General features: G+C 39.6%; 1 protein-coding gene across 13 annotated transcripts in view; it reads left to right on the top strand.

Annotated features, from left to right (window-relative positions):
* SYT14 (synaptotagmin 14) overlaps positions 1–26,952 on the top strand; it is a 233,815-nt gene that overhangs the window by 161,344 nt on the left and 45,519 nt on the right. For 12 of the 13 annotated variants that reach the window (XM_063790293.1, XM_063790310.1, XM_063790344.1 and 9 more), the window contains one exon: positions 163–612. In XM_063790293.1, coding sequence (XP_063646363.1) covers positions 163–612 — 450 coding nt within the window. Of the gene's footprint in view, positions 1–162 lie in introns of all 13 variants that reach the window. The other variant, XM_063790429.1, reaches the window with a different exon arrangement.

Below are 26,952 nucleotides of genomic sequence, written 5' to 3'. Positions count from 1 at the left end.
ATAGGGTAGCTTTTGGTTGTAGTTGACTGTTAATTATTATTGTATTACTTTCTTTGTGGCAGAATTGTTTTCACATCTTCTAAAGAAATATTAAGTATTTATTTACATGCTAGGTTAAATAATTGAGTTAAAAACTCTAACATTTAAATTTTCTTTTCTTAGGATATGTCAGCTCAAGGATCATCTTCGCAGCTTCCTAAACCTTTTGATCCTGAGCCAGAAGCTAAATATGGCACACTGGATGTGACTTTTGACTATGACTCACAAGAACAGAAGCTTCTGGTAACAGTGACAGCTGTCACAGACATCCCAACATATAACAGGACAGGTGGCAACTCATGGCAAGTACACCTTGTTCTTCTACCTATAAAGAAACAGAGAGCAAAAACCAGCATCCAGAGAGGACCATGCCCTGTCTTCACAGAAACATTTAAATTTAATCATGTTGAATCTGAGATGATTGGAAATTATGCAGTTCGGTTTAGACTGTATGGTGTACATCGCATGAAAAAAGAAAAGATTGTGGGGGAAAAGATTTTTTATTTAACAAAATTGAATCTTCAAGGGAAAATGTCATTGCCTGTGATATTGGAACCTTCTTACAATCATTCTGTGAGTATCTCATCAAATGGCCTGAATACAGTTTATGTTCATGGTTTATAGTATGCACAATTTTAAAAATCTTTAATCAAGCCAACAAGTTTGTCAGTCTATTTTTTTACATAGTAATCATGCCTTTACAAAAATATCTAAGCCCTGGATAGATAGATATACTTTTTCTTACCTAAAAAAGTTGCCCTTGAAGATAATTTGTGATTTATGTCTTTTATTTTATCCTTCACAGAGTTTTGGCCCAGGGTTTTACATGTTTTTTGTTGTTGTTGTTGAACATTTATTAAATGTTTGATTATGAAGTCATCCAAACTCCTTATAGAATTTATTATTTTTTTTCCAGGTTAAAACTAGGCAATACATTAAGAAGTATCAGCCCCATATGTTATTTGCTGTATGGCAGAAAGGATTTGCCCTTACAGAATATATATACCACTCCCTAGGTCCCGACTGGATATGTTTCCAGAACTTCTGTGAAATTATTTTAAAATTTCAAAATAAATCTGGCCTCATTAGACTTTCCACCCTTTTTAAACAGATTGTAAAGTATTTCAGGAGAACCCTTAAGCTTAGTACTTTGAGCTAGTTCTCTCTTTTCTCTTTTTGTCCTCCAGATGATAATCACATATAAATCTCTCTCTCTGTCTTCATATTTTTAACTAAATTCCCACAAGGCATTGCAAATCACAGGAGAGAAATGTCTGCACTGTTTATTTAAACCAGGGAGATACATTATGCCACATAGTTATTTAGATTATGAAAAAATCTGTGATATGTTGTAAGTGTGCATTATGGTTTATATTTATTCCTCTCTGTTATATTGAATACAAAGCATTTTTAAAATATAAATATACAGATTTTAGAATAGATTTGTATTTTAAAATAAAGGTATACTATTTTAGTGTTGTTTTGAGCTTTTAAATGTATAAGCTTCAGTCCAAGTAGTTTAGGGTCTCATCTCATTTACATCAGGCAACATTTTATGTTGTAAGACCTTGATTCACAGTCAACACCATACCAGTTTAACTAAATGATTTCAGTGTCTTTAAGTACAAAATGATGATGTAAATATAGTATATTCATATGGGTTTCTAGGATAAGACTTAATCTCTGTTGGGAAAATTGATAACTTGTTATCCTTTTAAATATTCAGAGTTATTTTGGGGAAATACCTTTTAAAAATAATAGCAGCTTAAAAGAGGGGAGAAAAAAGAGTTCAGGCAATATTTTGGGGGGGGGAAGAACGAATTTTTCATAAAATTTAATAATCTACAGTTATTAATATGATTTCTAAACTTCTTCATTATTTGGTCCGAGTGATCACTAGTTACTCTGTGGAAAATAAATGCTTATATAGAAATCTCATTTAAATTAGAAGAGAAAGACTCTGTCATCAAGAGGTATGTAATTTATCTGTTCCCAATTAATTATGTTTTAATTACATTCATTTCACAAAGAGAATGAAGCCATAGAAAATAATACTGTCTTATCTCTGTTCAAACTAAGCAATTTTTTAATGGACCTACATTATGTGTGTTAGCTTCTAGTCATTGATTCTGTAATCTTTTTCTGCCAACCAGTACAATAATTTCTGAGGAAAAAGTGCCAAATAAATAGCTTGTAAGACATAACATTTATTTTTTTTTACTTTTATTTTAAGTTCAGGGGTACATGTGCAGGTTTGTTATATAGGTAAACTTGTGTCATGGGGGTTTGTTTTACAGATTATTTCATCACCCAGGTACAAAGCCCAGGACCTAATAGTTAATTTTCCTGATCCTCTATCTTCTCCCACCTGCCACCCTCTGATAGGCCCCATTGTCTGTTGTTCTCCTCTAAAGATGTAACATTTATATTTGAATAAAACTATCCATCTTCTGCCCTTTCTCTGTGTTGACATGCTTCTCAAATTCAGTACCCTGTATTTAATTGTTCTTTTTTGTCGCTTTCCTTCTTTCTCCACCTTCTCAAAATCTCATTGGTTGCTTTTGGCTTCTGTGCTATCAGTTGTTTAGTCATTAAAATATACCAATAGAATGTATATATTCTATATATACTATAGTATTAATGTTCTCCCTGGTTAGGTTTTAATATTAACTTTGTGGGGAGATCTTGTAATTGCAGTTTACTTGGGTGAGTTTGGCTCTAATTTTTGTAAGATGCAATAATATATCTGTAAGAGATACACTCATAATTAAACATTTGTTCTAGTTGCTTTTTTTCCCCAGAGTCAGGGTCTCACTCTGGGAAAAGTCAGGGTCACCCAGGCTGGGGTGTAGTAGTGCAATCATGGCTGACTGTAGCCTGAAACTCCTGGGCTTAAGTGATCCTCCCACCTCAGCCTCTCGAATAGCTAGGACTATAGGTGCACACCACCAGGCCTGGCTAATTTTTTTTTTTTTAGAAATCGGGTCTTGCTGTGTTGTCCAGGCTAGTCTTGAACTCCTGGCCTGAAGCGATTCTCCCATGTCAGTCTCCCAAAACGCTGGGATTACAGGCATGAGGCACCATGCCAGGCCTTCTAGTAGCTTTTGAATAATCGCTTATTATTGTTGTCATTTTTATTGTAACTTTTGGCAAGGAAAAGTTTTAATCCAGCCAAAGAACTTGCAAACTACCATTAAAACACATTTAAACTTACAGTTTTTTCCATAGATAATAGGAAAATAGAATTTTGCATATAAAATTTAGTTTTATAGCTAGTTTTGCAGGAACTGATTGAGAGAAAAAAAAAGACCAATGTCACCAAAATGACTTTCTGAGGACTAAACAGTGAGTTTCCCTGAGAATAAGATTAAAGTTTAACATTAAGGCCGGGCGCAGTGGCTCACACCTGTATTCCCAACACTTTGGGAGGCCGAGGTGGGCAGATCATGAGGTCAGGAGATTGAGACCATCCTGGCTAACACGATGAAACCCCATCTCTACTAAAAATACAAAAAATTAGCCGGGCGTGGTGGCAGGTGCCTATAGTCCCAGCTACTCGGGAAGCTGAGGCAGGAGAATGGTGTGAACCCGGGAGGCGGAGCTTGCAGTGAGCTGAGATCGCGCCACTGCACTCCAGCCTGGATGACAGAGCAAGACTCTGTCTCAAAAAAAAAAAAAAAAAAAAAAGTTTAACATTAAGATATAGTTTGAAGTGTGCCTTCTTGATCAATGCATGATAGAAAATATACTTAAGAGTTTAAAAAGCATAATTTCTTTCTTCTGACTAGCCCTGTAAACTAAGTAAATCATCTGATTATTTTGGGCATCAGGTTTCTCATTAGTGAAATGAGAGGATTAGACCAAGTGATCTCTAAAGGCCTATCCATCTCTGATATTGTCTAATTATGCTAGTATATATTGGGAAAGGAGTTAGGCAGGAACAGAAATTGGTGAATTTTAGATGAGTTTTGTATGCTTGATATGACATTTTGTGGCAGACATGTATTATGTTTTCTCTTCTACCTTTTCAGTAACTATCTGGGAATAACCATGTCTACCTCCCTAAGGTAAGCCATAAAATTGACTTTCCCCGTCTCACTGGTAGATATGGCAGGAGCTGTGTGACCTAGACTCTGCCACTCATACTTATTTTCTGGAAACCTCAATACAGACTGAACAAAGAAGCAGACACTGCAGTCAGATCATGTTTCCATGAAGTTGATGGTGGAGGTATCTGGTGTTCAGAGGCAATAGTAATTCTGTTATAAAATAGCTCTGCTCATGCAGAAATGGTATTGGTGCTGGGCCACTAACAGTTGCAGTAGAGGAAAGTCCTTGGCAGAAAAGAATCCAGTGAGAACAGCAGCAGGTTTTCCTCACCTGACCAATTCTGTAGTATGGTTTTTAGACTTCATTCTTGAGAAGCTTAACCATTAACTTGGTTCTTTATTCATCCCTAGTCCTTTAATAAATTACTATTCCACTTTATGAGTCAGAGTTAGCGTCTGTTGTTTTCAAATAAGAATCGTGAAATAGCCATATGGTTTACTATTTACTTGCTTTAGTACTGTCTTATGCCAAACTCAGTAGCTAGAATGTTATCAGTTATCCTTCCTACCATGGCGTATATCCCTCTCATAATTTGAACTCTTATATACACAGCTTTGTTCAGATGGCACTCTTTCTTAGTATTTAACCCCAATTAATTTCTTCACTTGCATTTTTGGTACTATATTACTCTCTGTAACAGTTGCATAAAATAGCCTTTCCCTTTTTCCTCATCCTGGTTTTATGTCTAATTTCAGCTTATTAGATTTGTTAATATTATTATATTTATTGATTGATTAATAATGAAACTCTATTCTTTATCTCACAAACATACACACAACCCTTCCTGTACAAACAGTACTTAATTAGCCTGATCTCTTCAGAGTGGCTAGCAATAATAATAGTGAGGCTATTGGACAATTCTCAGAATATAGGAGTCTTTATTAAATCCTTGGTTTATTTTCATTATTATATATATGGTTTTTGGTGAGTTGCCTTTTAGGAAAACTGATATTTGACAAAGCTGTGATGTGTTTCATCTTGAAATAAGGTTCTCTACATTAATAGATGAGCAGCAGGCGTACCTGTTAAGTTTTTTTTTCTGTAGACAAATGGTTCTCGAAGTATGATTCCTGGACCAACATCATCACATAGGAACTTGATAGAAGTGCAGATTCTCAGTCCCTCTCCGAAACTTTCTGAATTAAAAAAAACTCTGAGGGTAGGGCACAGCAATCTGCATTTTAACAAGCACTGTACATGATTCTGATATACATTAAAGTTTGTGAATCACTGCTTTTGACCAGGGTTTGCAAACTATGACTTGTGAGTCAACTCTGGCATGTAGCCTGCTTTGGTAAGGTCTGTTGCTCCTCTCTGCAAAAGCAGCATAGATTACCACTCTGTTGAACTCAGGTGTGGCCAGGTGACTTGCTTTTATCTTCTGCTCGTAACCTTTAAGAATTAGAATAATGCATTCACTACTATGGAAGCATGTGTGGAAATGGAACCTCTTTGAGCTTTGAAGGAAGCCTCTGTTGCCAATCCAAAATCGATATGTTGTATAAGGAGGAAGTAAACCATTGTTGAATTAAGCTGCTGAGAATTTGGAGTTCTCTGTTACTATAGCATAATCTACCCTGGCTGATAAAACATTTGCTCTTCTGACTAAGGAGTACATTAACCCCTGCGGTCGAGAATCAGATGAAGCAGGTAATATAGTTTGGATTTCCCCTCCAAATCTCATGTTGAACATGTCGAAATGTAATCCCCAATGTTGGAGGTGGGGCCTGGTGGAAGGTGATTGGATCCTGGGGGCAGATTTCTCACGAGTGGTTTAGCACCATCCTCTTGCTGCCGTCCTCACGATAGTAAATTATTTCTCATGAAATCTGATTGTTTAAAGGTCTGTGGCATCTCCCCCTCTCCCTCTCTCACTCTTGCTCTCTTCATGTGACATGCCTGCTTCCATTTTTGCCTTCTGCTGAGAGTAAAAGCTCCCAGTGGCCTCCCCAGAAGCTGAGCAGATTGCTGCACCATGCTTGTACAGCCTGCAGAACTGTGAGCCAATTAAACATCTTTTCTTTATAAATTGCCCAGGTATGTCTTTTTAACAACATAAGAATGGCCTAACACAGCAGGGAATTGACTAACACAGTTGCCTTCTTCTGAAAGAATCTAAGGCACCGTATGTGTTGCAGATTTGATTACCTGGGAAGCAGACTCTGAGAGGGAGTTTAGTGTGCTAAATGTTTGTTAAGGAGTGCTCTTGGGATTCATACTTGTAAAAGAGGAGATGGAAGCAGGATTGGACAGAGAGAAGTCAAGCTGCAGTGCATGCCCAAAGACAGTCTTAGCCTACCCCCAGGGAATTCTGGAACTAAAATAGTCCTTCAGAGTTGTCCCCATTTGGGCTGAGATGGCCAGGCCTTTATACTCCCATCAGTCAGTCATTGCATGTTGGTTGCCGCTTTTATTAGTCTGTTCTCATGATGCTAATAAAGACATACCCAAGCCTGGGTAATTTATAAAGGAAAGAGGTTTAATTGACTCATAGTTCCACAGGGCTGGGGAGGCATCTTGAAACTTACAATCATGGCAGAAGGGGAAGCAAACATGTCCTTCTCCACATGGCGGCAACAAGGAGAAGTGCCAAGGAAAAGGGGGAAAAGCCCCTTATAAAACCATCAGATCTCTTGAGAACAAACTCACTCTTATGAGAACAGCATAAGGGTAACTGCCCCCATGATTAAACTATGTCCCACAGGGTTCCTCCCATGGAGGCGGGATTATGGGAACTACAATTCAAGGTGAGACTTGGGTGGGGAAACAGCCAAACCATATCATTCTGCCCCTGGCCACCCCCCCAAATCTCATGTCCTCACATTTCAAAACAAAATCCTGCCTTCCCAACAGTCCCCCAAAGTCTTAACTCATTCCAGCATTAAGTCAAAAGTCCAAGTCCAAAGTCTCAATGTGAGACAAGGCAAGGCCCTTCCACCTATGAGCCTGTGAAATAAAAAGCAAGTTAGTTACTTCTTAGATGCAATGGGGGTACAGGCATTGAGTAAATACACCTGTTCCAAGTGGGAGAAATTGGCCAAAACAAAGGGGCTACAGGCCCCATGCCAAGTCCAAAATCCAATAGAGCAGTCATTAAACCTTAAAATTCCGAAGTGATCTGCTTTGACTCCATGTCTCACATCCAGGTCATGCTGATGCAAGAGATGGGCTCCCACAGCCTTGGGCACCCCTGAAAGGGTGACCTTGGGTGAGGCAGTTCTTTACAGTTGAATCAGTTCCTGAAGGGACTGACATTGAAGGCTGTCTTCCAACAGCCCTCCTGACAGCTAGGGCAACAGTCTCTTCGTAGATAGATAGGGAATTATCTATTGACAATTACAATTGTCAACTACAATTCAAGGTGAAACTTGAGTGGAGAAACAGCCAAACCATATCATTCTACCCTTGGCCCTTCCCACATCTTATGTCCTCACAATTCAAAACAAAACCATACTGACATTTGATTGACAGTGTATCACAGTGTCTATCATAGCTATAAATCTGGACAGTATAAAAAATACTGTATTTGATTTTTTTAACTGGAAGGCAGACATAGGGCAGATGGGAAGAAATGTAAGAATGCTAATATGCTAATGTAGTTAAGAAAAATGACTAACCCTCTCCTATTTAACTTAGAGAAGGATTATTTAGAAAATAATCAGCAAGGAAGAAATATTCATGTAAAGTTCAACTATTCATTTTATTTCATTTTTTCTATTAAATTTATGTAAGGTAAAATGGATTTTTAAATAAAATAGCTACAGTTTGATCCTATTTTTATAAAAGTATTTCTATTCCTTTTTCTGTTAGTATATATTCATAGAATGATGCCTGCAGGATGTTTACCTAACAGCAATTTAGGTTTAGGTTTATGGTGATTTTTTTTTTACTTCTTTGTTTATTTCTGTCTTTGTTTATTTATGATAATCATTTGTCAGTTAAAAAATGGAGGGTCAGAAAGGGCCAGGGAATTTGGACCCTGGTCAGTTTGGTGGGGGTGAATAAGTAGATAAGTTCCTTGCTGGATTATTTAAGTCCTTGAAGGGATGGGAGAAAACACAGGACCACAGTGAAAACTTAAATTTTCTTAAGTTCTAATGATAGAGGGTACTTAATATTTTCTTAGATGTCTGTATTTCATTAAATCTGGCTCTTGCTTACACTTCTGTGTGAACACAAAGCAGTTCTGGAAGTAGACATGAGAGTACATGATTGTCTTGGGTGAGAAGAGATCTTCAGGAACCCCTAGATTTAAAAATTGGAGAAAAGAGAGGTAAAGTAGGAAGAAAGAGGCAATAAGAGATCATGAAAGCCAAGAATGAAGTTCATGAAGGAAGGAATAATCAGCTTTGTCAGATGTTGCTGATGGAAAGAATAATCTGAATATTAAAAACTGTGTGTTGGATTTAGGATATGGAAGTCATAGATAGCTTTTCAGGGGCTAATTTTGATATTGTGAAGGGGCTAGAATCCAAACAAGAGTGACAGTCATTTAGACAATTTTTTCACCAAATCTGGCTGTAACAATAGGAAGAAAGAGAGAACAGTATTTGGAAAGCGAGGGTTTAGGGAGAATGTTTTTGAGGTGAGGAGAGCCTTGGGCATGTTTAAATACTAATGCAAATGATTTGATTAAAAAAAAAGGACAAATAACTGAAGAGAGCCATTAATCAATGTGTTTGGGATATAAACAGAGAGGCAAAAGTGTTAGAGTATTTTCGAGAGATTTACTTAAATGGTAGATCATGAAATAAATAAAGAGAGAAGTGAAGCCAGAAAGGGGATTATGGGCAGGAGAAGTAGAAAGGTTAGTGGACTGAAAGTCCCAAGGATATCAGGAAAGAGTTGTGAGAGGAGTAGCTAAGCAAGAAGTGTTGAAGGATGGCAGACTGGTTGAAAGGGGAATGTTTTCAGTTCATATGATGTGGAAGGAGAAGGGTCCAGAGTGTGATGGTGGAAGTGGGCATCTGAGATAGAGTAAAAGGTACAATTACTGGAGAGGGATAATTGTCAAGAGGGCTAGGTTCTTAGATAGGCTGAGTGGACACTGAAGTTACAAAAAATGATGACGGAAGTTGAAGTGTAAAAGAAGGTTGAATCCAGAATCAAATTTACAAGAAAAAAACAACTCCATCAAAAAGTGGGCAAAGGATATGAACAGACACTTCTCAAAAGAAGACATTTACGCGGCCAACAAACATATGAAAAAAAGCTCATCATTACTAGGCATTAGAGAAATGCAAATCAAAAACCACAGGATACCATCTTACTCCAGTTAGAATGGCGATCATTAAAAAGGCAGAAAACAGACCGGGCGCGTTGGCTCACACCTGTAATCCTAGCACTATGGGAGGCTGAGGTGGGCAGATGACAAGGTCAGGAGGTTGAAACCATCCTGGCCAACATGGCGAAATCCCATCTCTAATAAAACACAAAAAATTAGCTGGGCATGGTTGCGCGCACCTGTAGTCCCAGCTATTCGGGACGCTGAGGCAGGGGAATCACTTGAACCTAGGAGGCAGAGGTTGCAGTGAGCCACGATTGCACCACTGCATTCCAGCTTGGCAACAGAGCAAGACTCCATCTCAAAAAAAAAAAAAAAAAAGAGAGAAAAAACGAAACAACAACAACAAAAAGGAAACAACGGATGCTAGAGAAATAAGAATGCTTTTACACTGTTGGTGGGAGTGTAAATTAGTTCAGCCATTGTGGAAGACAGTGTGATGATTCCTCAAGGATCTAGAACCAGCAATACCATTTTGCCCAGCATTCCCATTGCTGAGTATATACCCAAAGGATTGTAAATCATTCTACTATAGAGACACGTACACATGTATGTTTATTGCAGCACTGTTCACAATAGCAAAACTTGGAACCAACCCAAATGCCCATCAGTGATAGACTGGATAAAGAAAATGTGGCACATACACACCATAGAATACTATGCAGCCATTAAAAAGGATGAGTTAATGTCCTTTGCAGGGACATGGATGAAGCTGGAAACCATCATTCTCAGCAAACTAACACAGGAACAGAAAACCAGACACCACATGTTCTCACTCATAAGTGGGAGTTGAACAGTGAGAACACATGGACACAGGGAGGGGAACATCACACACCGAGGCCTGTCAGGGGATTGAGGGTTAGGGGAGGGATAGCATTAGGAGAAATACCTAATGTAGATGATGGGTTGATGGTTGCAGCAAACCACCATGGCACGTGTATACCTACATAATAAACCTGCAGATTCTGCACATGTATCCCAGAACTTAAAGTATAATTTAAAAAATTTTTAAAAGAAGATTGAATCAAGGACCATTTTCCTCAAGGAACAAAGAAGAAATGTTCAAGGAATGAAGATGAAATGTCCAGGAGGACAAAATAGGAGGACAGGATGATACAAACTTTAAAGGAAAATAGTTGTTCTTTTCCACAACTTTTAGAGGAGCAATGCTTGAGAAACAGCAGAGAACTTTGCTTCCTGATCTTGAGTCACTTGGGATATGAGGGAATAACCAGAATGAAAAGTCAAGAGGGAATGAATATCCTCCAGGAAGAATTCTGTTTCAATTAAACAAGGTGTTGGGAGTCCAAAGCAAAGACTAAAGTTCTAGAAGAGTTTATCGTAGATCAGGGGTACCAAGGAGACATAGTAAAGGATTATACTAAAATGTCAATCTCAGTCATAATTTGATTCTATTTAAATCTCAGATTTCACAAGTCTAATTTAAATCATATCTTTATAGAAATATATTAGATTGTTATTATTATTCTTATTTTTGAGACAGAGTTTCATTCTTGTTGCCCAGACTGGAGTGCAATGGCACGATCTTGGCTTACCACAACCTCTGCCTCCTGGGTTCAAGCGATTCTCCTGCCTCAGCCTCCCGAGTAGCTGGGATTACAGGCATGTGCCACCACACCCAGCTAACTTTGTATTTTTAGTAGAGATGGGGTTTCTCCATGTTGGTCAGGCTGGTCTTGAACTCCCGACTTCAGGTGATCTGCCTGCCTCGGCCTCCCAGAGTGCTGGGATTACAGGTGTGAGCCACCACATTAACATAAACCATTTAACTTATCTATGTAAAACCAAAATCCGGTACTAATTTTCACACACGTCTGTGTGAAGAGACCACCAACCAGGCTTTGTGTGAGCAATAAAGCTTTTTAATCATCTGGGTGCAGGCGGGCTGAGTCCAGAAAGAGAGTCAGCGAAGGGAGATAGGGGTGGGGCCATTTTATAGGATTTGGGTGGGTAGTGGAAAAATTACAGTCAAAGGGGGTTGTTCTCTGGTGGGCAGGGGCGGGGGTTACAAGGCGCTCAGTGGGGGAGTTTCTGAGCCAGGAGAAGGAATTTCACAAGGTAATGTCATCAGTTAAGGCAGGAACTGGCCATTTTAACTTCTTTTGTCATTCAGTTACTTCAGGCCATCTGGATGTATACATGCAGGCTTGGGCCCAGAGGCCTGACATTCTGTTTTCTTAATAAGAAAAATAAAACAAAATACTGTTGAAGTGTTGGGGTGGCGAACATTTTTGGGGGTGGTATGGAGAGATAATGGGCAATGTTTCTCAGGGCTGCTTCGAGCAGGATTAGGTTCGGCATGGGAACCTAGAGTGGGAGAGATTAAGCTGAAGGAAGATTTTGTGGTAAGGGGTAATACTGTAGGGTTGTTAGAAGAAACATTTGTCGTATAGAATGATTGGTGATGGCCTGGATGTGGTTTTGTATGAATTGAAAAAGTAAACAGAAGACACGAGGTCCGAATAATAGGAGAAAAACAGGTATTAAAGGACTAAGAATTGGGAGGACCCAGGACATCCAATTAGAGAGTGCCTAAGGGGGTTCAGCGGAATTACTTGCTTGGTTGGCAAGTTTTTGGGTTCTATCCTTAATAGAGTCCTCCTTTTTAAGTTGGAGGCTGTGAGGTGAGGTGTGTTTTTAAAAGACCATTAGTCCATTTTACCTTTCCTGAAGGTTGAGGGTGGTAAGGGGTATGAAGGTTTCACTGAATACCAAGAGCCTGAGAAACTGCTTGGGAGATTTGACTAGTAAAGGCCGATCCGTTATCAGACTGTACAGAGGTGGGAAGGCCAAACCAAGGAATTATGTCTCACAGAAGGGAAGAAATGACTGCGGTGGCCTTCTCAGACCCTGTGGGAAAGGCCTCTACCCATCCAGTGAAAGTGTCTACCCAGACCAAGAGGTATTTTAGTTTCCTGACTCAGGGCATGTGAGTTAAGTCAATTTGCCAGTCCTGGGCAGAGGCAAATCCCCGAGCTTGATGTGTAGGGAAGGGAGGGGGCCTGAACAATCCCTGAGGAGTAGTAGAATAGCAGATGGAACACTGAGAAGTCATTTTCTTGAGGACAGATTTCCATGATGGAAAGGAAATGAGAGGTTCTAAGAGGCAGGCTAGCGGCTTGTAACCTACATGGAAGAGGTTATGAAATGATGACAGAATAGAATGGGCCTATGAGGCTGGAAGGAGATACTTTCCTTGGTCCAAAAACCATTTGCCTTGTGTCGGAAGAGATTGATAAGTGGAAGTTTTAGTGGGGGAGTATTTGGGAGTGACCAATGAGAAGGAGAAAAACTGACAGTGAGGGACAGAAGTTGGAAGCTAGCTGCTGCTTTAGCTACCTTGTCAGCAGAAGTGTTGCCCTGAGCGATGGGATCTGATACCTTTTGATGGCCCTTGCAGTGAATGACTCCAGCTTCCTTTGGAAGTAAAGCATCCTTGAGAAGAGTTTTTATTAAAGAGGCATTAATGATGGAGGACCCTTCCGTAGTGAGGAAACTTCTTTTTGCCTATATAACAGCATGGTGGTGCAGGATATGGAAGGCATATTTAGAGTCAGTATAAATATTGACATGTAGTCTTTTGCAAGAGTGAGGGCTCAAGTCAAGGCAATGAGTTTGGCTTGCTGAGAGGTGGTGGAAGGGGGCAGAAAGTATATGCGTCAGGTGTGAGGAAGAAAATAGATTTTGCAAGTTTTGAGAACTGTAGAGAGTGAGTTGAGCATAGTTTTTTATTTTGAGGGCCTCTAAAAGTATTAAAGCAGCAGCAGCCGCCACACGCAGACATGAGAGCTAAGCTAAAACAGTAAGGTCAAGTTGTTTGGACAAAAAGGCTACAGGGCGTGGTCCCAGCTCTTGTGTAAGAACTCTGACCGCACAGCCCTGCACTTCGGCTGTGTGTAATGAAAAGGGAGTGATGAGTTAGGGAGAGCTAGTGTGGGAGCTGTTTTTTAAGGAATGGAAAGGGGAGTAGGGAAAGGATTTAGGATCTGTGGGGTCAGCTAGGTTTATCTAGAGCAGAATAATGGGTTGTGGAGGGGTTGTGGAGGGAGGTACTGAGGATAGGAGAGTATATGGGTTTGGCACCATGAGGTGGATAGGCAAAACAATTTAGTTGATAAGGCACAGATCCTGAACTAACTTGTAAGACTTGTCTGGTTTTTGGACAGGTAAAATGGGTGAATTGTAAGGGAGTTTATAGGCTTTAAAAGGCCATGCTGTAACAGGCAAGTGATAACAGGCTTTAATCCTTTTAAAGCATACTGTGGGATGGGATATTGGTGTTGAGCGGGGTAAGGGTGATTAGGTTTTAATGAGATGGTAAGGGGTGCATGATCGGTTGCTAAGGAGGGAGTAGAGGTGTCCCATACTTGTGGATTAAGGTGGGGAGATACAAGGGGAGGATGTGAAGGAGGCTTTGAACTGGGGAAAAGTGTGGCAATGAGGTGTGGCTGTAGCCTAGGAATAGTCAGGGAAGCAGATAATTTAGTTAAAATGTCTCCACCTAATAAGGGAGCTGGGCAGGTGGGGATAACTAAAAAGGAGCGCATAAAAGAATGTTGTCCAAGTTGGCACCAGAGTTGGGGAGTTTTAAGAGGTTTAGAAGCCTGGCCATCAATACCCACAACAGTTATGGAGGCAAAGAAAATAGGCCCTTGAAAAGAAAGTAGCTCTCCCTCTCCCTCTCCCTCTCCCCACGGTCTCCCTCTCTTTCCACCGTCTCCCTCTGATGCTGAGCCGAAGCTGGACTGTACTGCTGCCATCTCGGCTCACTGCAACCTCCCTGCCTGATTCTCCCGCCTCAGCCTGCCGAGTGCCTGCGATTGCAGGCGCGTGCCGCCACGCCTGACTGGTTTTCGTATTTTTTTGGTGGAGATGGGGTTTCGCTGTGTTTGCCGGGCTGGTTTCCAGCTCCTAACTGCGAGTGATCTGCCAGCCTCAGCCTCCCGAGGTGCCGGGATTGCAGATGGAGTCTTGTTCACTCAGTGCTCAATGTTGCCCAGGCTGGAGTGCAGTGGCGTGATCTCGGCTAGCTACAACCTCCACCTCCCAGCCGCCTGCCTTGGCCTCCCAAAGTGCCGAGATTGCAGCCTCTGCCCGGCTGCCACCCCGTCTGGGAAGTGAGGAGCGTCTCTGCCTGGCCGCCCATTGTCTGGGATGTGAGGAGCCCCTCTGCCCGGCTGCCCAGTCTGGGAAGTGAGGAGCGCCTCTTCCTGGCTGCCATCCCGTCTAGGAAGTGAGGAACGTCTCTGCCCGGCCGCCCATCATCTGAGATGTGGGGAGCGCCTCTGCCCCGCCACCCCGTCTGGGATGTGAGGAGCTCATCTGCCCGGCCACGACCCCGTCTGGGAGGTGAGGAGCGTCTCTGTCCGGCCACCCCATCTGAGAAGTGAGGAGCCCCTCTGCCCGGCAGCCACCCCATCTGAGAAGTGAGGAGCCCCTCCGCCCGGCAGCCGCCCTGTCTGAGAAGTGAGGAGCCCCTCTGCCCGACCACCACCCCGTCTGGGAGGTGTACCCAACAGCTCATTGAGAACGGGCCATGATGACGATGGCGGTTTTGTGGAATAGAAAAGGGGGAAATGTGGGGAAAAGATAGAGAAATCAGATTGTTGGCTGTGTCTGTGTAGAAAGAAGTAGCCATAGGAGACTCCATTTTGCTCTGTACTAAGAAAGATTCTTCTGCCTTGGGATGCTGTTGATCTATGACCTTGCCCCCAACCCTGTGCTCTCTGAAACATGTGCTGTGTCCACTCAGGGTTAAATGGATTAAAGGCGGTGCAAGATGTGCTTTGTTAAACAGATGCTTGAGGGCGGCATGGTCGTTAAGAGTCATCACCACTCCCTAATCTCAAGTACCCAGGGACACAAACACTGCGGAAGGCCGGAAGGCCGCAGGGTCCTCTGCCTAGGAAAACCAGAGACCTTTGTTCACTTGTTTATCTGCTGACCTTCCCTCCACTATTGTCCTATGACCCTGCCAAATCCCCCTCTGCGAGAAACACCCAAGAATGATCAGAAGAAAAAAAAAAAAAAAAAAAAAAGCTAGAAAAGAAAAAAAAAAAAAAAAGAAAAGTAATGTGGAGTTGGTAGCCTCGTATTGATTAAGAAGGGGACGGACTTACCTTCCACTGTAAGAGTTACTGAAAGAGTCTGTGATGGTCCAGGAGGCTTCTGAGGCAATTGGGCAGTGCCAGTCTTCAGCCGCTAAGCCGAGAAGATCTGGGAAGGAGTCAGTCAGAGAGCCTTGGGCTAGGGTTCCAGGGGCTCTGGGTGTGGCTGCCAGGCAAGCTGGACAGTCCGATTTCCAGTGGGGTCCCTCACAGATGGGACATGGTTTAGGAGGAATCCCGGGCTGCAGGCATTCCTTGGCCCAGTGGCCAGATTTCCAGCACTTAAAGCAAGATCCTGGGGGAGGAGGTCCTGAAGGAACGCCTGACCACTGTGGCTTAGGTGTTTTGAAGTTCTTGTGTGCTGGAGATGTGGCTGGGGTTCCTCTCACAGCAGAGGCAGGTAATTGCAACTCTTCTCTATTATTGTACACCTTGAAGGCGAGGTTAATCAAGTCCTGTTGTGGGGTTTGAGGGCCGGAATTTAATTTTTGGAGCTTTATTTAATGTTGGGAGCGGATTGGGTAATAAAATGCATATTGAGAATAAGATGGCCTTCTGACCCTTCAGGGTCTGGGGCTGTAAAGCATCTAAGGGTTGTTGCCAAATGGGCCATGAACTGGGCTGGGTTTTTATATTTGATAAAAAGGAGCCTAAACGCTAACTGATATGGGAGAGGTCGGATAAAGAAAAAGGAGCATTAACCTTGACTGTGCCTTTAGCTCCAGCCACCTCTTTAAGATGAAATTGTTGGGCAGGTCAGGGAGGGCTAGTCATGGAACGAAACTGTAAACTGGACCAGGTGTGAGGAGGGGAGGTGATAAAAGGATTATAGGGTGGGGGAGCGGAGAATGAGGAAGAATTGGGACCTGGCTCAGCCTAGCAAGGAGCAGCCTGGGGCGGAGGGGAGAGGTCAGATGGGTCCATAGAAAAGGAAGATTGGAAAGACTTGGCAACGCTTAGGGTTGGGACTGAGGGGACAGGCAGGAGGGAAAGAAGGAATATTTGGGACGAGTTGCATTGGGAACAGAGACTAGGGAGGGACTGTTGTGTAAAAGAATGCCTGGACATCAGGCATCTCAGACCATTTGCCCATTTTACGACAAGAATTATCTAGATCTTGTAGGATGGAAAAATCGAAAGTGCCATTTTCTGGCTATTTGGAACCATTGTCGAGTTTGTATTGGGGTTAAGCAGCATTGCAGAACAAAATAAGGCATTTAGGTTTTAGGTCAGGTGTGAGTTGAAGAGGTTTTAAGTTCTTGAGAACACAGGCTAAGGGAGAAGGAGGAGGAATGGAGGATGGAAGGTTGCCTATAGTGAAGGATGCAAGCCCAGAGAAAAGAGAGGGTAGAGACACAGAGAGAAGGGTTGGGGGGTGCTTGCCCCCCAGGAAAGTGGTGCTTGCCACTAAGGGTGAAGGATCAAGGCAGGCATCCCTGCAGTGATCAGACACCTCTGAAACATGGGTGAATAATCAAGCAGGTGTCCCCGCAGTGATTAAACACCAAGGGAAGACTGTCTTCCAGAGTCCGTTACCAGCACCGGCGTTTTGGGTTCATGGATAAAATGCGTCTTCTCTGTCTCTACCAGAAAAGGAAAGGAACTGAAATTAAGAGAAGGGAGAGATTGAAGGATGGCGGCAAGGTTGAAAGGAGAAAGAGGTTGAGGGATAGTGAGAGAGGTTGGAGAAGAGAGTAAAAAGAGGCCACTTACCCGATTTAAAATTGGTGAGATGTTCCTTGGGCTGGTCGGTCTGAGGACCCGAGGTCGTAGGTGGATCTTTCTCATGGAGCAAAGAGCAGGAGGACAAGGGATTGATCTCCCAAGGGAGGTCTCCCAGTCCGAGTCACAGCACCAAATTTCATGTGCATCTGTGTGAAGAGACCACCAGGCTTTGTGTGAGCAATAAAGCTTTTTAATCATCTGGGTGCAGGCAGGCTGAGTCCGAAAAGAGAGTCAGCGAAGAGAGGTAGGGGTGGGGCCGTTTTATAGGATTTGGGTGGGTAGTGGAAAATTATAGTCAATAGGGGTTGTTCTCTGGTGAGCAGGGGCGGGGGTCACAAGGTGCTCAGTGGGGGAGCTTCTGAGCCAGGAGAAGGAATTTCACAAGGTAATGTCATCAGTTAAGGCAGGAACCAGCCATTTTCACTTCTTTTGTCATTCTTCAGTTACTTCAGGCCATCTGGATATATATGTGCAGGCTTGGGCCCAGAGGCCTGACACTAATTATTGCTGTATAAATGTTGAATGAATGGATGGGTGAATAAGTTCATAGGGTATGTATATTATCTGAGTTTATTGCCTCTAGTTTCATTTTTGCAGCTAATCTTATTGAACTTGTTTTGTTTTTGTTTTGTTTTGTTTTGAGATAGAGTCTCACTCTGTTGCCAGGCTGGAGTGCAGTGGCACAATCTCAGCTCACTGCAACCTCCACTTCCCAGGTTCCTGGTTTCAAGTGATTTTCCTGCCTCAGCCTCCCAAGTAGCCAGGACCATAGGCATGCGCCACCATGTCCGGCTAATTTTTGTATTTTTGGTAGAGGTGGGGTTTCACCATGTTGGCCAGGCTGGTCTCAAACTCCTGACTTCAAGTGATCTGCCCCCCCTTGGCCTCCCAAAGTGTTGGGATTACAGGCATGAGCCACCATGCCCATCCTGAACTCATTGTTTTATATCTTAATCTAGATTTTAAACACTTGGAGAAGAGAGACTGTTTTATTTATATGGTATTTTTCATAGTATCTAAAACATAGGTGTTCAATGAACACTTATTAAATTTATTCATCAACATGTCCAAGTAAATCTGATCATTCCTAAATTCTTATTCAGTTTCATATAATATAATATTATTTCTTGAGAGGTGTCAGTATCCTGCCCCTACTAAGAATCTTTTATAACCTGGAATGCAATAAGCATGCATCTCAGGGTATTTAAATAGGAACACATCAGGAGTTGTTTTATTTTTAAATAATAATTGATTAATTAGGGACATATGTGTGTATGCCACTTCTCAGTCAAGAGTATAATGCCACAGACTCTTAAGAGTGAACTACCCTCTTTATGACTTACTGCAATGATGAACTTGTAGATAGTTGTAATTTCAACCTTTAATTTCTAAAATTCCTATGTGTCAGAAATAGCCTATCTTTTATGTTAATGGATTAAATCACTTCAGTTTGATGTTTATACTGTTATTTTTATTTTTAAGAGGTAAATTATTGCTGATACTCTATAATTCAGATGTGTGTCCCTATAAGAATCATTCTTTATATTATAAGGAAATACCTTTCAAAACTTAGCTTCATCCGTTTTCATATTCACTATAATTCACAACTACCATTGTCAGCAAAAATCTACATTTTCTGAATGTAGATTACTCTTCTTCTTTGTAAAACAATTTGTAATAAATACTTCATGATAAACTAATAATCACAGTTAAAAATTACTACATGAAGGAGAAAGCTACATGTGTTCTAGTTCCCTAGACAACAACAGTAATGAGTCATGGCTCACTTTAGTATAAAAACTCAATGATTATAGACCTATTTACAGACAATTATTCACAGAGAAAGTAAATGAACATATATTATTAGTTGAGAGGAATAACTGCAGTCTCACACAAAGAATTGTTATCAGATAAATCTTTTAGTGAAAAGAAGAAACAAACAGGTCATAAAAGAAAGCCTTTTGTTTAAGTCAGATTTTTAGTTTTGTAGGAAAAAAGTCGGGTTTAAAGGTCAAGTCTCAAGAAATTTTGAACATGCAGGAAGACTGAGTGAGAAAAACTGAAATTTCAATATGTAAAACTGCTTTTTAAAGTATTTAATATAGAGAATAAAGAACATCGAGCACCTAAATTGGGATTCATTTTGTTGAGCCATCCAAATGCTAATCCCTTCACTGTCAGCAACCAACAAGTGTGTATTATGTTTTTCAAAAATGAAAGAAGAAGCTTAACGCACAGGTATTGTTTTCCTTTGCTGCTCTATTTTATTTTAAGCAATTTATTTCTTCATGATACCAACTTCAGTTGTTTGTAATGCTAATGAGAGAGATTAACAAATGTTTTATGGAAAGAGAATACTACTTGACCATTTTATGGTAGATTATAACACATAAATGGGTCCAAGCAAGCAGCATATTCTGTAGTTAAGTATGCTCTAAAATTTATTAAATTGAGAAAGAGGGGATAAAATAGTGTTTCTTATAAAAACATCATAGGGAGACAACATTCAAATTCTAAATATTAACTGTTATTTCAAAAATTATTTCTTTGGGGAGTATCTAGATTATGGACATCCTGAAAACATGCCTTCTTCATTATTATTAACATCTATGAAATTATATATATTTAAGGAAGCATTTTTATTACATTACAGTGTTCCCGAGTAAGTTCCCTTTTGTGTTGATTGTTTTTTGTTTTGTTTTTGTTTTTTGAGATGGAGTCTTGCTTTCATTACCCAGGCTGGAGTGCAATGGCGTGGTCTCGGCTCACTGCAACCTCCGCCTCCCAGTTCAAGTGATTCTCCTGCTTCAGCCTCCCAAGTAGCTGGGATTACAGGCACCTGCCACCATGCCCAGCTAATATTTTTGTATTTTTAGTAGAGACGATGTTTCATCATGTTGGCCAGGCTGGTCTCGAACTCCTGACCTCAGGTGATCCGTCCGCCTCTGCTGATTGTTTTATAATAATAGTTGTATCCACTGTGTTTCTTGTTTATTATCTTACCATTTGGTGGATGGATGATAATTAAATGAACAGTAACATTGAGTGAGGTTGTTCTTGAGGTCTACCCTTTACAAATGAAAGAAATAGCAAACAGAAGCAATGTTTTATTCTTTTCTTTAATCATTTTCCCCATCATGCTAATCTAAAATAACAAGAAAGTATACAATGGGCAAATATGTTTTAAAACCAAAATCCTTAATTCTCATATTTTTGTACTCAAAATCTTGACAGATGATTTATAATAGTAGGTGCTTCATTTGAAAAATGTTTAATACTATTTTTAATGATAGATATGAATATGTATTTTATAAGTATATTTTATCAGCAAACTACTAGTAATTACATTGCTTGTAATCTTTCCTCTGAATTTAGCAGTAGTGAGGATATTTCTTCCAAGAGTTATGGATATATCTGCTGAGACAGTTATTTCGAGGTGGACAGGATTTAATGCTACTTTTCCAAAGTAGTGTCCATTTAGGCAGATGGTGAGAATTTAAAGAAAACTGGGAAATACTAATTGCAAAAATGTTTTTCTCTCCAGAAAACTTGAGATTTAATTTAGAAAAGAGGCAGTTTTTATCCTTGGTGTATTTATGTTCTTAGAATAGAGTAGAACTTAAGAAATACTGAATGCAGCCTAGGACAAAGGAACTTAATTTTAAACATTTTAAATTGAATGAAATTGTTTATTAGCAGGTTTCCAGTCTCATAATCACATTTGTGCTGTGGATTCAGTAGAGGCTTATAATGAGTCAGAAAGAAATCTATTTGAAAGTTACGTTGAATTTTATGCAGGGAAAAGAATAATTCTGGTCATAAAGTTATTGTTCATGATGAGCCAGTATATAAATTTCCTGATGTTTATTTTAAGCAAATAGATGTAAATTTCCATAATTGAAAATGAACATGCTCCTGCAAGTACCACGTGTTTGTATTCCCGGAGCTCCTGTTAGAGTAAAATACACATTTTTAGGTGTTGATTATGCAAAGATGTTCTGGTAAAAAGGCTAATTCTCCATAGTACACATGTTAGAATTGAAATAGTAGTGCCAGCTTACCTGGGTACTTCACAAGGTTGTGAAGATTAAATGAGGTAAAGTATGTGAAAACCTTTGAACTAACAAATATTAGTTGCATCTCTGAGATAAAACAGGTGTCCTTAATTTAATTTGAGTAATTCTACCATTTTTGGTAATGATATTCTCTAATCTTACAAAAGGTATACATTATTTTCTTTCCTATATCTCTTAGAATTGTTTTTATAGGCTATACCTTAGCTATTTACCATGTCCTTTTTATAGTCAGTCACTTTTGGGGCAACTAATGATTAGAATGGTACTAAATTACTTTTTTTTTTCTAGTAGGAAAAGCTAACAGAACTAATAGAAACTGAAAACTTGAGTTTGGTGCACATAGTTTTGTTATATTTTGGAATTACCTGATATTATAATCAAATTATATACAGTCATGCACCACACATAATGTTTCAGTCAACAACAGATCACATAATTGATGGTGATCCCAGATTATTACACGGTCTTATCACCATAAATTTTTTTTGGTGTTTTTGCTGTGTTTTGTTTTGTTTGAGATAGGGTCACTCTGTTAGGCTGGAGTGCAGTGGCACAATCAAGATTCACTGCAACCTTGACCTCCTGGGCTCATCAGCCTCCCGAGAAGCTACTATACCTTTTATATGTTCAAATATGCTTAGATACACAAATACTTACCATTGTGTTACAGTTGCCTACAGTGTTCAGTACGGTAACCTGCTGTACAGGTTGGTAGCCTAGGAGCAATAGGCAATACCATCTAGGTTTGTGTAAGTACACTCTGTGATGTTCCCACAATGACAAAATTGCCAAACAGTGCATTTCTCAGACCGTTTCTGTGTCATTGACATGTGACTATAATTTGTATGATAAAAGTTATAACATATCTAAAGAGAATAAGATATATTTTACTTTATGGATAGCAGCATATTAGAAGTACCTTTTTTGTTAGTCAATTTACTTTCGGTGGTATATTTCTCCCTGAAATGAAAATTAGCACTGTCCTTTAAGCTGTGTTAAAGTTAAGAAAAATTTTTATACCAGCTCATTTGTGATTTGTCACAAAATATTAAAGAATTACTAGATAGGAGAAATCTGCCATTTTAGTGCCAAAGTTGTTAGATATTCAAGACCAAGTTTATGTTTGCATTTGAGGGTTGGTATAAAGTTGGGAGCATCTGCAGTCTCTGGATTCACATCATGGATCCCACTTCATCCCAACTGTGTGTCCTTGGGTGAATATTCAGCCTCTCTGTGCCTCATTTTCTTCATTTGTAAAAAGAGATAGTAATGATAATAGCTACCTTATAGATTTTTTGTGAGGATTAAAGGAGTTAGTCCATGTAGAGTCCGTAGAACAGCAGCTGACAAAGAATGGGAACTTGCTAAATGCTATTTTTATTTGATCTTATCCATGTATGAATAAATTTAATGTTCTAATTTTGTGGTAATCTTAATTAGATACTAGTCCGCAAGTAAAAAATCATTGCATTGTATTTTTTCAAGTTTCAAAATCAGAAGGGACATACCAAGCTGGAAAAGAAGAAGGTAAAAGTACCGTTATTACAACAGAAGTAGCTAGTAATAACTGTTTTCAGGAACTAAATATAATTCAAGCCTCAAATGTTTTTGAGATACAACTTTTTGGAAATATATTCTGAGTAGGGCCAGGCGCGGTGGCTCACACCTGTAATCCCAGCACTTTGGGAGGCCAAGGTGGGCAGATCACAAGGTCAGGAGATTGAGACCATCCTGGCTAACATGGTGAAACTCTGTCTCTACTAAAAATACAAAAAATTAGCCAGGCGTGGTGGCGGGCGCCTGTAGTCCCAGCTACTTGGGAGGCTGAGGCAGGAGAATGGCGTGAACCCAGGAGGCAGAGCTTGCAGTGAGCCAAGATCACACCACTGCACTGTAGCCTGGGCAACAGAGCGAGATCCCATTTCAAAAAAAAAAAAAAGAAGAAAGAAATATATTCTGAGTAATTATTAAGATGACTGAATTATAAATATTCTTTAAATAAATGCACTTTTATTATTTTCAGGCATGCGTAGTAACTCATATTACATTGATACATATCAAGCAGCTTAAACCAGGCTATTCTGAAGTAACAAATCCTGAAACTTTTAAATGCCCACAACAAAGGTTTATTTCTTACTTATGCCACATGTTTATTGTGGGTCAATTATGGCTCTATTCCATGTTTTCTTCACTGTAAGATCCAGACTGATTGGGCAGGTTCTTTCTGAAACTTTCTTGGTTGTCATGGCAGAGAGCATAGAAAACTAATCCTTGTCTTTTAAAGCTTTTGCCCAAAATTGACACATGCCACTTCCATTTACATTTCATTGTCTAAAGCAGGGGTTGGCAAACTTTTTCTGTAAAGTGCCAGAGAGTTCATTTTTTTTTTTTTTAGGTTCCACATATGGTCTCTGTCGCATTTTTTTTTTTTACAATTCTTTTTAAAAATGTAAAACCTTTCTTAGCATGCTGGCTGTACAAAAAAACAGACCACATGCCACATTCAGTTTGCCTCCTGTAGTTTGCTTACTTCTGATCCAAAAGCAAGTCTTATGGCCAAGCCTGGGATCAACAGTGAGGGTCAGTGAATAACTGTAAACAATATTCCATACCATGAATTGTAAGATTAATATAATCTGTATATTCACCTTATGATTTGCATATCAGTCAGTAGTTTGTAAATAAATTTGTGCTTTTATAGTACATGAATTTGCTCTCTTGGGACATTCTCTTTTACATCTTACTTAAATAATAGATTTGCATAACAAAGCCTTTCCTAAATACTCAACTGTGTCCAGTTATCACAGTTCCTGAATCCAAGTGTTTAATTTATAAAAATATTATTGAATGTGAAATACTTAAATATCTGACAAGTCATAGTATGTGTTAAACAAGTTGGCCTGGACTGGCACTGCCAAAAGAAAATGCAAGAAAGAGTTTATTTTTACAGTTAAAGATAGTGGATTAGGCACATATAATTATTTATTCTTCCTGTAATCTCCACTGAAATGGTAGTGTCATAGTTTACAACAATAAATACATATATATATACATTCACATTTATACCCATAAAGTCCAAATAGCTGGAAAGAGGGCATCAGCAGATGAGACATACCACCTTCTGAAGACATTGTGGGTGGAGGCTGGTAACTGACTCTTTAGAAAGAATGGAGATAACTGAGCATAAAGTGCACACAGAAGGAGAGAACTAATCTGATCACACAGCCGTGAATACTACCAGGTACAGCATGGGGTAGCATGAATCTGGGGATTAAAAACAAGATAATCACTAAAAGCCTGTGAGATGTATAGTTGTATTTCCATCCAACATGAAGAATAGTGTCAGGCTTGTGTCTAGCCCTTGGGCAGTAAATATCATAAGTTTCTTGTCTGGAAAATCTCAAGATTCCAAGCAAAGATTGCCCCATACTGACATTTAAGAGTCCCCAGGGAAATTGCCTTATCTCCATCTAATCATGTTTATGCCTGTCAGTGAACAAGTTGCATTTAAACGTTTAGAGTTTTTTGGGGAATGTATTCTTAAATATAAACAGGCAATCATGGCTGAGGAGACACTAAGGGAAAGCCTCCACCAGGAAAGAGAAAATCCAGGATAAACAGAAAATAAAATTATGCAACAGAAAGGGTCCATAATGGAAAGATGACAAGAAAACTAAAAACTAATTTTAATTAGTGTTTTCAGAAAGATGTGAGAAGACAAATTTTTTTAAAAGAGAAAAAATGCTCAGAAAAAGGAACAGTCATAGAAAAAAGGGGCTCTTGTAAATTACAAGTATGATCACCAAAACAAAGCAAATAGTAGAAGGGTCAGTACGAGGATTGGCAAACTATGGCCTTCCACCTGTTTTTGTAAAGAAAGGTATACTGGAACCCAGCACTGCCTATTTGTTTTCATATTGTCTATGGCTGCTTTCATGCTACAACAGCAGAGTGAGTAGTTATGACAGAGATCATATGCTCATAAAACCAAAAAATTTACTATCTGGCCTTTTACAGAAAAAGTTTGCTAACCCATTAATTAGAAGACAGAAATGAAAAAAAAATAAATAAATAACTCCAGGAAATATAAAAGGAAAATAGAGTGGAAAAGAAACAGATGGAAAGATTTAAAAAAGGATTGGAGACTTAGACAATCCAGGAGGATTTAACATATGACTAACAGGTGATTCATAAAGAAAGAAAACAGAGGGGAGGAAGTTGTATTAAAAATACAAGGCAATGTGCCAAAGCTGAAGAGCTTGTCTCCAAATAAAGGATCTGAACAAGAAATGAAAAAATCCAGACCTAGACACATCATTGTGAAATTTTAGAACACCAGGGGTAAAAGAAAATCCGGAAAGACCCCCTGATGACATAAAAATTAGAAAGATCAGAAGGGCATCAAACTTTTCAACTGCAAAGCTAGATGCAACAAGACAGTTAAGCTAAGGCTTCAAAATGGTAAAGAAACATGATTTTCACTATATTAAGTGTTTCGATGTATAATCTCCTTAAATTCTAAACACAACGCTATTATGGGTAGGTGTCATTATTTAATCCCCATTTTACCGATGACAAAACTGTAATTTTATAACTGACTATCTCAAAGTCACTGTGTTACATTTGATTGCTTGGCAAACTACAAATATTCCCAGCCCTTTCTAGTTTTTTTGGTGTGGTTTTTTTTTTTTTTCCTGTACTTCAAGAGAAATATGTTTGAGATTCTGTAGCATTCTGGATGCTAATCAGGTTCCAACAATTAAACACATCTGTGCATGATTTGCAAAGTTAAAGTGAAGGCAGAGGCCATTTTCTTACTGCTTCAGGCAGGCAAGTTCAACGAAAGATGTTTTTCCTCCTCCAGTAACATTCTTTTTCTTTTTTTTTTAGATTCAGGGGGTAGGTGTCCATGTTTGTTACAAGGATATACTGCATAATGCTGGAGTTTGAGCTTCTATTGAACCCATCACCCAAATAGTGAGCATAGTACCCAATGAGTAGTTTCTCAATCCTTAACCCCATCCGACCCTCCCCACTTTTGAAATTCCCAGAGTCTGTTGTTTCCATCTTTATGTGTACCCATTATTTAGTTCCCACTTACAAGTGAGAACATATGGATTTGATTTTCTGTTTCTGCGCTAATTCACTTAGGGTAATGGCCTCCAGCTGCATTGGTGTTGCTGCAAAGGATATGATTTCATTCTTTTTTAGGGCTTCATGGTATTCCATGGTGTATAGTAGCTAGTTTACCGCTTCATGTACACTAAGAGGTAATTGCAATGGCTGTGAAGACTTTCTGATCTCTTGATCAAACTAAGATAGTATGTTTTTTAAGTCATATCTTCCTGCCTTCCCACTACTTAGTAGCTCCTTTGGGGGATCAGCTTTTCAGTGTTCTAGGAGTCATTTCTGCAGAACTAGCCTAAACCTTGCTACTCCAGCTCTTCTAACAATTTTGTAAGCACCTAATTTTCTGAATTAAATCTCTTTCTTAAAATACCCAAAGTGATTTCTTTTTCCTTCACTGATTCCTGACTGATGTAGTTCACAGAAGTTTAGTATTAATGATAGAATAAGAGGTTTTCAGATT

The sequence above is a fragment of the Pan troglodytes genome, chromosome 1, assembly GCF_028858775.2.
Source record: "Pan troglodytes isolate AG18354 chromosome 1, NHGRI_mPanTro3-v2.0_pri, whole genome shotgun sequence".
In the NCBI taxonomy this organism is placed as follows: Eukaryota; Metazoa; Chordata; class Mammalia; order Primates; family Hominidae; genus Pan; species Pan troglodytes.
Note: the sequence above shows the minus strand (reverse complement) of the source record. Positions and strands in the feature narration are given on the sequence as shown.